The sequence below is a fragment of the Nycticebus coucang genome, chromosome 2 (genome assembly GCF_027406575.1).
Source record: "Nycticebus coucang isolate mNycCou1 chromosome 2, mNycCou1.pri, whole genome shotgun sequence".
NCBI lineage: Eukaryota > Metazoa > Chordata > Mammalia > Primates > Lorisidae > Nycticebus > Nycticebus coucang.
In genome coordinates this window covers 71908262-71924633 of record NC_069781.1, presented here as the reverse complement: position 1 = coordinate 71924633, position 16372 = coordinate 71908262, and the positions used below count along the sequence as shown (strand labels likewise).

The window sequence follows — 16372 nt, the reverse complement described above, 5'->3', positions numbered from 1 at the left end:
CTGGTGTCATAGCTCACAGCAGTCTCAAACTCCTGGGCTCAAGTGATCCACTTACCTCAGCCTCCGAGTCACCTGGGCTATAGGTGCCCATTACTGTGCTTGGCTAGTTTTTCTATTTTTAGTAGAGGCCTGGTTTCTCTAACTAAAAATAAAAGGCTGTTTTTTTTTTTTTTTTTTTTCTTGGTAGAATGCTGTGGTGTCATTTCTCACAGCAGCCTCAAACTCTTGGGCTCAAGCTATCCTTTTGTCTCAGTTATTCATTTTTAGTAGAGACAGAGATCTCAGTCTTGTTCAGGCTTGTCTCCAACTCCTGAGCTCAAGTGATCCACTGTCTTGGCCTTTCAGAGTGCTGGGATTATAAGTGTGAGCTATAGCACCCGGCCTAGTACCTAGTTTTTAAATGGCAACATTGTTGACATTTTGGGGGCTTGTTAATTCTTTGTTGGAGGCACTTTTCCTATGTATTGTAGGATGCATATATAGCCTCTACTCATCAGAGGCACTAGTACCCTTCCTGTTGTGCCAAAACTATCTCTAGGCATTGCCATTGTCTGCAAGGGGATAACATCATCCCTGGTTAAGAGCCACTGCTGCCTTTGATCCATAAACAATGTGATTTTTTTTTTTTTTTTGGAGACAGAGTCTTAATCTGTCACCCTGGGATTGAGTGCCCTGGCATCATCATAGGTCACAGCAGCCTCAAAGTCCTGGGATCAAGCAGTCCTCATGCACTCTCGAGTAATTGGCACTGTAGGTGCCCACCACAACACCCAGCTAATTTTTCTATTTTAGTGGATATGGAGTCTTGCTCTTTTTTTTTTTTTTTTTTTTCTGTAGAGACAGAGTCTCACTTTATGGCCCTCAGTAGAGTGCCGTGGCCTCACACAGCTCACAGCAACCTCCAACTCCTGGGCTTAAGTGATTCTCTTGCCTCAGCCTCCCAAGTAGCTGGGACTGCACGCGCCCGCCACAACGCCCGGCTATTTTTTGGTTGCAGTTTGGCTGGGGCCGGGTTTGAACCTGCCACCCTCGGCATATGGGGCCAGCTCCTTACCGACTGAGCCACAGGCACCGCCCCTGGAGTCTTGTTCTTAATCAGACTGGTCTTGAGAAAATAAAAATTCTTTTTTTTTAAATTTTGAGATGGGGTCTCACTCTTGCCCAGGCTGGTCTCGAACCTTTGAGCTCAGGCAACCTATGAGCTCACCCATAGCAACATCCCAGAGTGCTAGGATTACAGGTGTGAACTACCATGCCTGGCCACGCCTGACTATTTTTTTAGAGAGGGAGTTTCGCTCTTGCTCAGGCTGGTCTGGAATTCTTGAGCTCAAGCAATCTACCTGTCTCTGACTCCCAGAGTGCTAGGATTATAGTCGTGACCCACTGCACCCAGACTAATTTTTTCTATTTTTAGTAAGACGGGTCTCGCTTATGTTCAGACGGGTTTTGAACTTCTGACTTCAAGTGATCCTCCCACTTTGGCTGCCCAGAGTGCTAGGATTTCAGGCGCAAACCACTGTGCCCTTATTATTATAATTTGTTGAGACAAAGTCCCACCCTATGCCCTGAGCAGAGTGCAATGGCCTTCCAGCTCACTGCAACATCAGACTGGAGCTATGGGCATCGGCTGCCTCAGCCTGTGGAAGCTGCAGGAATTATAGGAACTTGCCACAGTGCCCGGCTGGGTTTTTCCATTTTTTTCCCCCCTAGAGATAGAGTCTCACTTTATCACCCTCGGAAGAGTGCTATGGCATCACAGCTCACAGCAACTTCCAACTCCTGGGCTTAGGCAGTTCTTTTATCTCAGACTCTCGAGTAGCTGGGACCACAGGCGCCCACCACAGTGTCTGGCTATTTTTTTTGTTGCAGTTTGGCCGGGGCTGGGTTTGAACCCTCTACCCTCTGTATATGAGGCCATGCCCTACTCATTGAGCCACAGTCGTCGCCCAGTTTTTCTATTTTTTTTTTTTTTTAGGAGTCAGGGTCTTACTCTGGCTCAGGCAAGTCTGGAACTCCTGCGCTCAAGCAATTCTCCCTTCTCAGCCTCCCACAGTGTTGGGATTACAGGTGTGAACCATCATGCCCAGTGGTTTCTTCTTCTTTTTTTTTTTTTTTTGGCTGGGGCTGGGTTTGAACCCGCCACCTCCGGCATATGGGGCCGATGCCCTACTCCTTGAGCCACAGGCGCTGCCCTAGTTTCTTCTTTTTTAAAAAAATATTATTTTGGGGCTCAGTACCTGTAGCTGAAGTGGCTAGGGTGCCAGCCACATACACCAGAGCTGGCAGGTTTGAATCCATTCAGGGCCTACCAAACAACAATGACAACTACAACCAAAAAAAAAAAAAAAATAGCTGGGTGTTGTGGTGGGCGCTTGTAGTCCCAGCTACTAGGGAGGCTGAGGCAGGAGAATCACTTGGGCCCAAGAGTTTGAGGTTGCTATAAGCTGTGATGCCACAGCAGTCTACCCAGGGCAACAGCTTGAGACTGTCTCAAAAAAAAAAAAAAAAATTGGTTTTTTGCTTTTTGTATTGTAAGTTTGAAATTATTTCTAAATAAAAAGTGTAAAAAATTCTATTTACAGTAGCAGTAAGTATAATTCCAACCGAAGAACTTCTCAGTATTTTCTGTTTGTTTAGTTTTTAAGTTTTTAAAATAATATTTGATTTTTTTTCCTTTCAGATCTTACAATTTCTGACATTGTTTAGGATTAATTTAAAAATTTTTAAGAATTATGGGTGGCGCTTGTTGCTCAATGGGTAGGGTGCTGGCCCCATATACCGAGGTTGGTGGGTTTAAACCCAGCTCCGGCCAAACTGCAACAACGACAAAAAAATAGCCGGGTGTTGTGGCAGGTGCCTGAGGTCCCAGCTACTCAGGAGGCTGAAGCAAGAGAATCACCTAAACCCAGGAGTTGGAGGTTGCTGTGAGCTGTGATGCTACATCACTCTATCGAGGGTGATAAAGTTAGACTCTGTCTCAAAAAAAAAAAGTTTAAAAATTGGTTTTAGTTTGATAGATTTAGGGGTTCAGGTGATTTTCCTTTACTTGGATGACTTGTACAGTGGTGATATCTGGGCTTTTAGTAGCCATCTCCCAAACAGTGTGCGTTGTGCACATTAGATAGCTTTTCTTCCCTCACCCCCTTCCCACCCAATTTTTCTTTAACTCATGTTAAACTCTGCTATTCTTTTGACTGTCTCCTAAAGCAGGAGTAGATGGCTTGGTAATAAAGGAAGGGGTAAGGGAAATAATTATGTGCAATCCCAATTTTTGACCTTTTTTTTCGAGAAAGGCTTTCCTTTGTTGCCCAGGTAATCCTAGCACTCTAGAAGGCCGAGGCTGGAGGATTGCTTGAGTTCAGGAGTTCCAGACCACCCTGAACAAGAGGAGACACTGTCTCCATGAAAAATAAAAAAGTTAGCGGGGCATTGTGATAGGTGCCTGTAGTTGTAGTTACTTGGGAGGCTGAGGCAAGAGGATCACTTGAAACCAGGAGTTTGAGGTTGTTGTGAGCTAGGCTGAGGCCACTGCACAGTAGCCCAGGCACAAGAGCAAGACTCTGGGGCAGCGCCTGTGGTTCAAGGAGTAGGGCGCTGGTCCCATATGCCAGAGGTGGTGGGTTCAATCCCAGCCCCGGCCAAATACCACCAAAAAAAAAAAAAAAAAAGAGCAAGACTCTGTCACCAAAAAAAAAAAACAACCCCCCCCCCCAAAAAAAAAAAACCCAAACAATCCAAACTAAAAAATAAAAAACAGACTGGGTGCCATGGCCCATGCCTGTAATCCTAGCACTCAGGAAGGCCGAGGCTGGTAGATTACTTGAGCTCAAGAGTTGGAGACCAGCCTCAGCCAGAGCGAGACCCCATCTCTACTAAAGATTGAAAAACCAAGGCAAGAGGATCACTTGAGCCCAAGAGTTAGAGGTTGCTGTGATGCTGTAGCATCATAGCTCCCAGGGTGACAGCTTGAGACCCTGTGTCAAAGGAAAAAAAAAAAAACTGGCCAGCTCCTTGCTGCTACTTATTCTTACTGGCCTACTGTTACAGAAGCTCTCAATCATTCTTAGCGTAACCAGAAAAGGGTTACCCTGCGTTCCCTCTGAAAAATACCACTGATACCCACACACAAAGCTAAACAGGCTATGTCTATTATATGAAACTATCAGTTGATTTGTGTGCTTAGCAGGGCAACAGTGCTTATCTCACTATAGTTTATACCAGTTATGACATTATGATATGTAATTAAATATTATGTAAATACACAAACTGAATACAACAATGCTATTGTTTCTATAAAACTCAAGTAAAATGCTTTGGGAAGCCCCCGTAAAAATGAGATGATAAAAAAAATAATCCCCAATGAGATGATGTGTGGGAGTTACAGCAGTTAAAGGTTAGGAGGTAGAGGAATTTCTAAAAATCTAGGCTTCTGAGGCTGGTCGCAGTGCTCATGCCAGTAATCCTACCTAGCACTCTGGGAGGCTGAGGCAGGTGGATTATCTGAGCTCACGGTTCGAGACCAGCCTGAGCAAGAGTGAGACCCCTGAGCGTTGTGGTGGGCACCTGTAGTCCCTGCTACTTGGGAGGCTGAGGCAAGACAATTGCTTAAGCCCAAGAGTTGGAGGTTGCTGTGAGCTGTGATGCCTGAGCACTCTACCAAGGGCGACAGAGTGAGTGAGACTCGGTCTTAGAAAAACAAAAAACAAAAACCCTTTTTATTTTGAAATAATTTCAGACTTTAGAAAATTTGTGAAAAAGAGCAAAGATGTCTCTTATTAAACCCTTTATTCAGATTTTTTGAACGTTGAAGTTGTTCTAGAGTTATCATCTTGTCTCTCTCATGTGTTAGCACATTCACTCGTTCTCTCACTTTTTCAAGGGTGTGTGTATATGTACACACATACTGTTTTCTGAATCATTAGAAGGTAACTTGAAGACATAAGATCCCTTTATCCATAAATGTATCATATATTCCTTAAAAACAAGGATATTATCTTCTGTAACTATATCACTTCTGCACTTAATCAAAGTTAGGAAATTAATCTTGATACAATACTATTATGTAATTTTTGGATCTTATTCAAGTGTCAACAGTTGTCTCATTCATATAGCAAAAAAAAGCCAAAAATATTTTTGGTTTGAGGTCCTATAATTAAATTTAAGATTATACATTATATTAAAGTCTTTTAATTTGAAATTTTTTCTCTCTCTCTCTTCTTTTTTTTTTTCTTGGAGACAGAATTTCACTCTTGTTGCCCAGGTTAGGTATCAGCCTACCTCACAGCAACCTCAAACTCTTGGGCTCAAGCAATCTTCCTGCTTCAGCCTTCCCAGTAGCTGGGGCTACAGGCATGAACCACCATGCCTGGCTAACTTTTTTGTTTTTAGTAGAGATGGGGTCTCACTCTTGTTCAGGCTGGTCTGGAACTCCTAAGCTCAAGGGATCCTCCCTCTCACCTCACCTCACCTCCTCAGAGTGCTGGAATTACAGGCATGAGCCACTGTGCTGGGCCTTCAGCAGACTTTTCTGCATACTTGTTCTGGGTTCTTATTCTTTTTGTTGTTGTTGTTGTTTTTAAATTTTATTTCCTTGCAATAGCCGGGTGTTGTGGCGGGCGCTTGTAATCCCAGCTGCTTGGGAGGCTGAGGCAGGAGAATCGCGGAAGCCCAAGAGCTAGAGGTTGCTGTGAGTCCTGTGTACATCATGGCACTCTACTGAAGGCGGTAAGGTGAGACTCTGTCTCTACAAAAAAAAAAAAAAAAAAAAAAATTTATTTCCTTGCTTATTTTTTATTTCTTTGGTTTTTTTTTTTTTTTTTTTTTTTTTTGTAGAGACAGAGTCTCACTTTATGGTCCTCGGTAGAGTGCCGTGGCCTCACACAGCTCACAGCAACCTCCAACTCCTGGGCTTAAGCGATTCTCTTGCCTCAGCCTCCCGAGTAGCTGGGACTACAGGCGCCCGCCACAACGCCCAGCTATTTTTTGGTTGCAGTTTGGCCGGGGCCGGGTTTGAACCCGCCACCCTCGGTATATGGGGCCGGCGCCCTACTCACTGAGCCACAGGCGCCACCCTATTTCTTTGGTTTTTTGTTTTTGTTGTTGTTGACACAGAATCCCACCCTATGCTCCTGAGCAGAGTGCAGAGGGTGTGGTAGTGCACTGCAACCTCAGGATTACAGGGACTCCCTGTGGTGCACGGTTGGGTTTTTCCATTTTTCTCATGAGTTGAGGTCTCACTGTTGCCCAGGTGAGTCTCGAACTCTTGAGGTCAAGCAATTCTCCCTCCTCAGCCTCCCACAGTGCTGGGATTACAGGCTGAATCACCATGCCGGCCTGGGTTCTCATTCTTACTGCGAAGAAAAGACAGCCTAAATGCCCATAAATCTGTTAATCATGCCAGATTGTTGGTGAACAAGAGAAGTCGTGCTCAGTTTGCCCAGGAGGATGACTTCTTCCTGTTCCCATCCACCAAGGTGTAAGAGAGTTGGCCAATATAGACATATGGAGAGAATTTACGTAATTGCTTTTATCATTCCTTCTCCTGGGACCCAGCCTAGACTTTGAACTCAAGTTAAAGGAACTTTTGCACTGACTCCTTTCTGGCCTTGGCTCTTTTGTCCGAGAACTGACTCCCTGAGTTCATGTGGTTAGGGGCCTAAACCCTTCCCCCTCTTACCCTCCCAGAACCCTCCCACTGACCTGGCCCTGTCCCAAGAGTTCCCTGGAAAGATCCTAGCCTGCCAAAGCTTTCCATCCACCTATGGAATCTTCCTCTCCCTATGCCCCTTTTATAAACCCAAGCCTCTTACTATCCCCATTGTAGTTGCCATCTTTGGCCAGGTGGGTCTTCATCCCCTTTCATTAAACTTGGCCTGAACGTGGTAGCGTGGTACCAAGATGAGACCTCTCTTGGTCTCATCTCTGGGTACACTGCCTGCCGAACTCCCTTTTGCATGTTTCCATTCCTACTCTGGGTTTGTGCAGACTGGTGGAAGAAGATGGAGTAGAGATCTGAAGGGGACCAAAGGATTAAAGAAAAGCTGCCCGGACCTCTGAGATAGAAAAGAAGCCTGGCTTAGGCAAAAATGGCCAACAGGTTAAGGGCTTTTCGTTGTGTTACTTTTTTTTATGGCCTAGGCCTATGGGTCCTGGGATGACAGAAAAGAGCAGCCTATAAAGCCACGTGTGGTTCAGTACCTGGGTAGTGTGCTAATGGTCCTTTTCTTCCCCAGCCTAGAACCATTTGAGAAAGATGAAGTTAATGGAAGATGAGACTATTATGAGCTTTACTATTGATAAAGCTCAGATCGGAGAATGTGGTCTTCTACTTCTTTCTCTTCTGTCTGGCCCTGGATGCCTGTATTAGTTGCCCAGGGCTGCTGAAGCAAATTACCACAGGCTTGGATGGCTTCAAACAAGAGAAATATATTCTCCCCCAGTTCTGGAGGATAGAATATCAAAATGAAGGCACAGGGAGGGGCATCCTTTCTCTACAGGATTCAGGGAAGAATCTGCTCTGTCCTTTTCTCTTAGCTTTTTGCATCTGCCAGCAATCCTTGGCATTCCTTGGCTTACAACAACATGCCGGTAGTATCTGCCTCCATCTTCACACGGAGTTCTTTCCTCTGTGTCTGTCTCTTCTTGTCTTAAAAGGAGTTGACTTTAGATGTCAGACTGTGTTAAGGTCTACCCCAATTGAATATGACCTCATCTTGCTTACGCCCAGAAAGACCGTGTTTCCAAATAAGATCACATTCACAGGTAGTGGGGGTTAGGCATCAATATGTATTTTTGGGAAACACAAGGCCCCATCACAATGCCCAACCAAGCAGAAGCTTGCTTGGCTCACTGTGAGTCCAAATCCAGTGAGCTGCAGTGTTGGAACTGAAAGGCCAGACATCCATCTGCCCAAGGCAAGGCCTAGGGTCATTCTTTTTTTAGCCTAAGGTGTTATCTGCTAAACTGATGAGTACCATATCTCCCTGGGACTGTACTGTATAGTATATCTTGGAAGTGTGGTCTTCAGAGGTATTCAGTAGTGTAGATCAGTTCCTGGCTGGTGTATTTATTTATTTATTTATTTATTTTTTTGAGACAGAGTTTCACTCTCTTGCCCTTGGTAGAGTGCTATGGCGTCACAGCTCACAGCAACCTCCAGCTCTTGGGCTTAGGCGATCCTCTTGCCTCAGCCTCCCAAGTAGCTGGGACTACAGGCGCCCACCACAATGCCCGGCTATTTTTTGTTGCAGTTTGGCTGGGGCCGGGTTTGAACCTGCCACCCTCGGTATATGGGGCCGGCGCCCTACTCACTGAGCTACAGGCGCCACCCCTATTCATTTATTTTTGAGATGGAGTCTCATTCTGTCACCTTGGGTAGAGTGCTATAGTGTCATAGCTCACAGCAACTTCAAACTCTGGGTTCAAGTGATTCTCTTGCCTCAGCCTCCTGAGTAGCTGAGACTACAGGTGCTCACCATGACACTTGCCTAATTTTTTCCATTTTTAGTAGAGACAGGGTCTCCTTCTTGTTCAGACTGAACTCCTAAGCTCAAGTGATCCACCTACCTCAGTCTCTCTGAGTGCTGGGATTAGAAGTGTGAGCCAGCATGGCCAGCTTTTTTTTTTTTTTTTGAGACAGTCTCACTGTGTTGCCCTTGGTAGAGTTCTGTGGCGTCACAGCTTTCAGCAACCTAAAACTCTTGGGTTTAAGTGATTCTCTTGCCTCAGCCTCCCAAATAGCTGGGACTACAGGTGCCTGCCACAATATCTGGCTATTTTTGTTGCTGTTGTTGCAGTTGTCATTGTGGTTTAGCTGGCATGGGCTGGGTTTGAACCAACTTGCCTTGGTGCATGTGGCTGGCACTGTAACCACTGTGCTATGGGCGACGAGCCCAAGACCAGAAATATTGGTAAAATTTAACTCTACGCATTTTTGCCTATCGTATGGACAAAGATCTGGATGGTAGTCTTAAAGTTAAATCTTTAGATACTTTAACATATTTAAAAATTTATGATGATCACTTATTAACTTTATAGATTGAGAAAGGCCTAAAACCTAAGCTGACTAGGTATTAAATATACGTACCAGATTTGTAGATAGAATTAATTTAGTGTAATCAAGGGAGTAGTGATGTTAGGAATGGTGGAAATGTATTTCCCAGTCTGATTAGCACACTAGGCCAAAGGCTGAGGTTTTAATACTTACTGTTTTGCATGTCTTACCAGTCTCCGTGCCTCAGTTTCTTTGTCTTTTTTTTTTTTTTCTTGAGACAGAGTTCCACTTTGTTGCACCCTCCCTTCCCCTCCCCGGCGGTAGAGTGCTCTGGCATTGTAGCTCACAGCAACCTCTAACTCTTGGGCTCAAGCGATTCTCTTGCCTCGGCCTCCCAAGTAGCTGAGACTATAGGCGCCAGCCACAATGCCCGGCTCTGGCTCAGGCTGTTCTCAAACTGTGAGCTCAGGCAGTCTGCCCACCTTGGCCTCACAAATTGCTGGGATTGCAGGCAATTAGGTGAGCCACTGTGCCAGCCCATGCCTCAGTTTCTTGTCACCACCATTGTTCTGTAGCTTAGGCCAGAAATCTAGGCTCTTGTTTCTCCTGCTTCTGTTGGGAATTTTGTTCAAAATATACCTGTAATCTGTCCACCTCTCTCTGCCCCCTACGGGGCCATGCCACCGTCTCATCTTACTTGGGTTAGTGCAGATTGCTTCCATGCTGATCTCTTTGCTTGCAGCCTTGTCCTTTCTGACACGACAACCAGAATGAGATTTAAAAGTGTGAGCCCGCTCACTTCACTGCATCAGCTTGTTCAGAAGGGTTGCAGTGCCATCTCTTTGAATGGAAATGAATGTTTGAGTATGAAGAACTAGATAGATAAGAAGGGAGGAAGCCTATAATCACTTCTCATTTCATGCAGAGTAAAGGTGAAACTCATTTCCTCCTCAGCCTCATCTGTTGTTACCCTTGCTCACTGAGTAGCAGCTATACTCACCCTCTTGTTTTTCCTTGAAAAGCCTAAGAGCCAACTTTCTTGCTGTTGCCTCAGCCGCAAATGTTCTTTTCCGGGTATCTGTATGATTCCCCCCTTCCCTTGCCTACCTTATGTAACGGCAAGCTTGCTCTTTGTCCTGTACTTGCCTTACGCTGGCTCTTTTCTGTAGTGTGTGCTATTCACTTACTGTCTGTTTTCCTCTGATTAGCATTAGGACTTTACTGGCCTCTTCTGCTTAGAGAAAGGTTTAGGCCACCCTTGTTCTCTGGCATGGGAAAAAGGAATGCTGCCTTCTGTGTACCAAATGTTTCTAAAGACGTAATACGTTGGCTTCCCTTTCTCACTGCTCAGATTTTTCTCTCTAATACTATTTACCAGTCATGCAAATGAATCTGTTTTCTAAGTAACTTTTCTGGGTTTGGGACCAGTTCTTTCCTTTTCCTGACATTGTTATCATTTATGTAAATATGTTAGCACCTGGCACTTATTTTATTCAGCTGGCAAGTAATGATTGCAGCAGATCTTGTGAGCCAGGGTTGGGTGCCAGACTCTATGCCAGGGCTTAAAGAGATGGTGAGTTTGCATTTCCCTGGAGGAGTTGATGGTTCAGTGGGTGGTTGGAAATATTAGCAGTTGGGACAGGTGGTAATGAGGAAGGCAGAGAGGGAGATGAGGACACAGGGTGGTTCACCCAGGCTTCTTCCAGAGGATTGGGAATCTCAAGGGTGGGAGGAGTGTGATAGATAAAGGGGAAACAGGCATAGGCTGCCCCCAGGGGAAGGAACAACTTGTACATAGGCACAGAGAACTTTGCTTGTGTGCAGAGGCGCAAGTCAGTGAGTATTCTGGAGCATAAAGCATAATGCAGGCAGTAATGGTGGACAAGGCTACAATAGTTGGGCTGGGCTGGATCCAGATGCCTCTAAGGGACCATGTATTTACCGTACAGAGAGACTTCTAATAGTGCTGCCCGTGGCTTTGGGCATGTTCTGTGTATGTGTGAAGGGAGGTGGGTAAGGAGGTAGACTGGAAGTTTTTTTCTTTGCATCCTCATTCCTGAGGTAAAGAGAATCCAGAATATTTGCTTCTATGTATTAATATATCTCAGTGCAGGTTATTTTCTCCTTTGGATTACAAATTCCTAAAGGGTAGCAGGGTTTAATTTTTATGTTCCTCTTAGTTTTATGTTCCTTTAGGCTTTTTTTAAACTAATGACGAATATGCATCTATTAGAGCTCTGCTGTGTTTTCACTTCTTACTAACTCATGTTTTCTCCTTTTACTCACCCCATCCCTTGCTTCCCAATTTTTCTTTCCCTCAGGCAAACTAAATTTATTTATTAAAAAAAAAAAAAAAAGGGAGGGCTTGGCACCTGTGGCTCATGCGGCTAAGGCGCCAGCCACATATACCTGAGCTGGTGGGTTCGAATCCAGCCCAGGCCTGCCAAACAACAGTGATGGCTGCAACTAAAAAAAGAGCCAGGCATTGTGGCAGGCGCCTGTAATCCCAGCTACTTGGGAGACGGGGGCAGGAGAATCACTTGAGCCCAGGAGTCAGAGGTTGCTGTGTCTACCCGGGGTGACAGCTTGAGGCTCTTGTCTCAATAAATAAATAAATAAATAAATAAATAAAAGTAAATAAATAAATAAATAAATAAAAATAAGGGAAAAGGCGGCACCTGTAGCTCAGTGGGTAGGGTATCAGCCTCATACACTGAGGCTGGTGGGTTCAAACCCAGCCTGGGCCAGCTAAACAACAATTACAACTGCAACAAAAAGATAACTGGGTGTTGTGGTGGGCACCAGTAGTCTCAGCTGATTGGGAGGCGCTTCTACCCAAGAGTTTGAGGTTGCTGTGAGCTCTGACGCTACAGAACTCTACCAAGGGCAATACAGTGAGACTCTTGTGTCAAAAAAAAAGAGAAAAAAATTGTTTTGAGAGGATTTGTTGTTTGAGCTGTCAGACGCCAGGTCCTATTGAATCCTCCACGGGGGGCTCCTTCCTGAGGCAGTCTCTGTCCTGCTGCTTGTTCACCTTTGTTCCCCTGTGCCCGTCACACTAGTGCTGGGGACGTGCTTGTTGCAGGAATCATTCTGTTCACTGACGGAAAGATTAAGTCTAAGTTTTCAGAGCAAAAGCTACTGCCTGATTTTCTGCCTCAATATGTTATAATCTTTGCTTTCTACTTTTCGCCATTCTGCAGTACTTCTAAATGTTTCCACTGTGGCATGTTTTTTCTCTCATTTGGCCAGTTCCTACACTTTCTTATACCTCTGAACTCTGCCCCTTTCTAGGGAGGTGATCCCTTCTTTCCTCCCTACCCTGCCCTGCCCCTTCCTCTTCCTTTCTCACTTGTTGCCCAGGCTAGAGTGCTATGGTGTCAGGCTAGCGCACAGTAATGTCAAACTCCTGGATTCAAGCAATGCTCCTCCTTCAGCCTCCTGAGTAGCTGGGACTAGAGGTGCTTGCCACAATGCCTGGCTAATTTTTTCTATTTTTAGTAGAAACAAGGTCTTGCTGTTGCTCAGGCTGTTCTTGAACTTGTCCTCAAGTCCTTTTCCTAGTTTAGCCTCCCAGAGTGCTAGGGTTACAGGTGCAAGCCACAGTGCCTGGCCGAGAAGTGATTTCTAATTAATTATGGTGGAGTTAGTTTTTCCTTCCTGTGTGCATTTTTGTAGTGGAGTTTGCTCCGCCTCTGGACAATAAACTTGGGAAGTGAAGAGGAACCTCACCCCTATGTTTCTAGAGCTTTAGCCTTGATGCCTGACTATTTTGCTTAATGAGTGGTTTATAAATTATTATTATTATTATTTTGAGACAGAGTTTCATTTTGCCACCCTTGGTAGAGTGCTGTGGCATCACAGCTCACAGCAACCTCCAGCTCTTGGGCTTAGGTGATTCTCTTGCCTCAGCCTCCCAGGTAGCTGGGACTACAGGTGCCCGCCACAACGCCCAGCTATTTTTTGCTGCAGTTTGGCCAGGGCCGGGTTTGAGCCCGCCACCTTCGGTGTATGGGGCCAGCGCCCTACTCACTGAACCACAGGCGCCACCCTGGTTTGTAAATAATTATAGAAAAGTATTATGACAGTCTGGAAGCACACCCGAGTAAACTCTGTTCAGGCATGTTGAACCCTGACTAGGCCTTTATGCAGCTGCTTGTGTATCTGTTCAGCTGTGGTACACATGAGCAACATCTCATAAGCTTCCAAAGTTAGATAATTCATCTTTACTTGGAAAAATTTTGAGGAGGCCAGTAGTATAGTCAGGTCAGTGATTGAATACCAGGAATAGGAACTTGCCGGAAGTGATTAGAGGCCCTTATTTTTTCAGGAGCCCTGAGAGAGAGGAGGGAGTCTTTCTAGGAGTGGTAGAAAGGAATGACAAGTCACTGGGGTGGAAAGTTCCTGCTGTGGAGCTTCCATGCCACTTGCTAGAAGTGACTCCTCACCTTTAAGCTCCCAATAATTTGGTGTGTTGACCATGTTGTCTTTATTGCAGACACTGCCCCAGCTGTCATGGAGGTGGCCCAGGCGGAGAGCCCTCTGAACCCTAGCTGTAAGATAATGACCTTCAGACCCTCCATGGAGGAGTTCCGGGAGTTCAACAAATACCTTGCATACATGGAGTCTAAAGGAGCCCATAGAGCGGGACTTGCAAAGGTGATTATCCTTAGATCCTTGAAAGGGCGAAACCATCACTTGGCCTTTAAATTATGCTCTTTGTCTTCATGATGTAAGACATTGTTGCTTCCAAAGGAAGTTATTTGTAAAATCTTTGTTTTTGTTAATTCATGTGGAACATTTGTTTTCTACAAAGAGTAATTATTTTTCTTCTAATTATACCAGTTTGTGTTCTAAGGATTTTGTTTTTTTCTTACCTAAATCAAGGGTGGCTCATAGAAGCCAAAGAGATTCATATATGGGTTACAGAGGTATGAGTGTATTCCTAGTTTTCAGCAGTTTCTCATAGAGGACACTTATTAACCGGAAGCCTGACAACTTCAGGCTTCTTTTTCCCTTCTCCCTCTTCCCTCTTTTCTTTTCTTCCTTCCTTTCTTTTTTTTTTTTTTTCTTTTTTTTGTAGAGACAGAGTCTCACTCTCCCTCGGTAGAGTGCCATGGCATCACACAGCTGACGGCAACCTCCAACTCCTGGGCTTAAGCGATTCTCTTGCCTCAGCCTCCCGAGTAGCTGGGACTACAGGCGCCCGCCACAATGCCCAGCTATTTTTTGGTTGCAGTTCAGCTGGGGCCGGGTTTGAACCCGCCACCCTTGGTATACGGGGCTGGCGCCTTACCGACTGAGCCACAGGCGCCGCCCCTTTTTTTCTTTTTTTTTTATTGTTGGCGATTCATTGAGGGTACAAGAAACCAGGTTATACTGATTGCATTTGTTAGATAAAGTCCCTCTTACAACCTCTTTTCCTGTGTTTTTTTTTTGCAGTTTTTGGCCAGGGCTGGGGTTGAACCCACCACCTCTGGCATATGGGGCCGGCACCCTACTCCTTTGAGCCACAGGTGCTGCCACAACCTCTTTTCTTTTTATGTTTTTCTTTTCTCCGTTTTTCATTTCTTTATTATAATAGGTTTATTGAGGTATTATTTAGATACCATACAATATACCAATTTAATTTGTGCAATTCAGTGGTTTTTAGTATATTCACAGAGTTGTGCAGCCAGTCCCTCTTTTGAATTTCAAAACATTTCATCACCTCAGAAAGAAAACTACATGCATTGAGCAGGCATTCCCCATTCCTATTCCTTGCTGTCTTCCCAGCCTTAGGCAACGACAGTTATATTTTTTCTCTGTCTAGATTTGCCTATTCTGTTTTCTTTTTACTTATTTATTCACTAAATGCGGAGTGCCTGCAATGTGCTAGGCATTATACCACATGCTAGGGGGACAGACCCAGTTTGTGTCTCCATGGAGCTTTCTTTTTCTTTTTTCTTTTTTTTTTTTGAGACAGAGTGTCACTATGTCACCCTGGGTAGAGTGCTGTGGCATCACAGCTCACAACAACCTCCAACTCTTGGGTTTGAGCAATTCTCTTGCCTTAGCCTCCCAAGCAGCTGGGACTACAGGTGCCTGCCACAACTCCTGGCTATTTTTAGAGTTGAGGTCTTGCTCTGGCTCAGGCTGTTCTTGAACCTATGAGCTCAGGCAGTCCACCTGCCCCAGCCTTCCAAGTGCTGGGATTACAAGCATGAGCCACCACGCCTGGCCTGATGGAGCTTTTGTTCTAGTGGTGTGTAGCACTTTAGGATGATAAGGACATGTACACGGAGAGCCAAAGTATGGAAAGAAACCAGGCTTTTCACGATGTGGGGACAGAGGCCTGGAGGCTGACCTGGACTTTGCGTGTGGGAGGAAGAGGAGGTAATCAGTGGAGCTGGGACTCAGTGGACAGGGGAAGAGGGTCAGAAATAAGATGAAGAGGGTGCCAGACACTATTGGGCTTCTCGGACCATAGTAAGGCTTTTTTTTTTTTAATAACAATAACAATGTTTAAGATGAGGACTAGAAACAAAAACCTCATATGAAGATAAATACATTCAGAAAAGAAATCAGATTGCTGCAATGAAATATTAAGCAATAATAATAATAATGCAAAGAAAGTAACATTCACATTGTTAAATAAGAGTATGTCTATTATAGAATGCTTTGACTCTGAGGTTCAGTATGGAGTCATCAGTTAACTACTACTACTTTTCACTTCTAAATGAGGATGCAATGTTCTAAACAACATATTAATAAGTTGAATTAAAAATTAATTTTTTTCTTTTTCTTTTTTTTTTTTGAGACAGAGTCTCACTATGTTGCCATGGGTAGAGTTCTGTGGTGTCGCAGCTCAGAACAACCTCAAACTCTTGGGCTTAAGCAATTCTTTTGTCTCAGCCTCCCAAGTAGCTGGGACTACTCAGCCTGGTGCCTGCCACAACACCCGGCTGTTTTGGTTTTACTTGTCATTGTTGTTTGGCAGGCCAGGGCCGGGTTTGAACCTGCCAGCCCCAGTGTATGTGGCCGGCGCTCTAACCACTGAGCTACGGGTGCTGAGCCATAGTAAGGCTTTTATTAGGGGTTTTATTCTGAGTATAGTAGGAAAGGAAAACTTTTCAGAAGAGTTATATTAGGGGTTTTATTCTGAGTATAGTGGGAAAGGAAAACTTAATAGTTGGTGGCTATTTCTTTATTTTTCTGTTTTTGTGACATTATTTTGAAAACACCATTCTGGCTTCTATGTGAGGAATGAATTTGATGTTGAGGGGCTGAACTTAATACATGTAGAGTGTCTTGACAGGGTTAGTTTAGCTGTGTGTATCTAGTGAGGAGCAGATGGTGGCCCAGACCAGTAGAGGTGGGAGAAGTAGTCTTTGGTTTTGA

The 16372-nt window shown here is 44.7% G+C and overlaps 1 protein-coding gene across 12 annotated transcripts in view; it reads left to right on the top strand.

Annotated features, from left to right (window-relative positions):
- KDM4C (lysine demethylase 4C) overlaps positions 1-16372 on the top strand; it is a 447042-nt gene that overhangs the window by 35843 nt on the left and 394827 nt on the right. For 10 of the 12 annotated variants that reach the window (XR_008376280.1, XR_008376284.1, XR_008376282.1 and 7 more), the window contains exon 2: positions 13491-13651. The exons of 1 other annotated variant lie outside the window; for it this stretch is intronic. Coding sequence is in view for 8 of the 11 variants with exons in the window: in XM_053573112.1 (XP_053429087.1) it covers positions 13508-13651 (144 nt within the window). In the remaining 3 variants the exon portion in view is untranslated. Of the gene's footprint in view, positions 1-1975; positions 2068-13490; positions 13652-16372 lie in introns of all 12 variants that reach the window. One more of the 12 variants, XM_053573098.1, reaches the window with a different exon arrangement.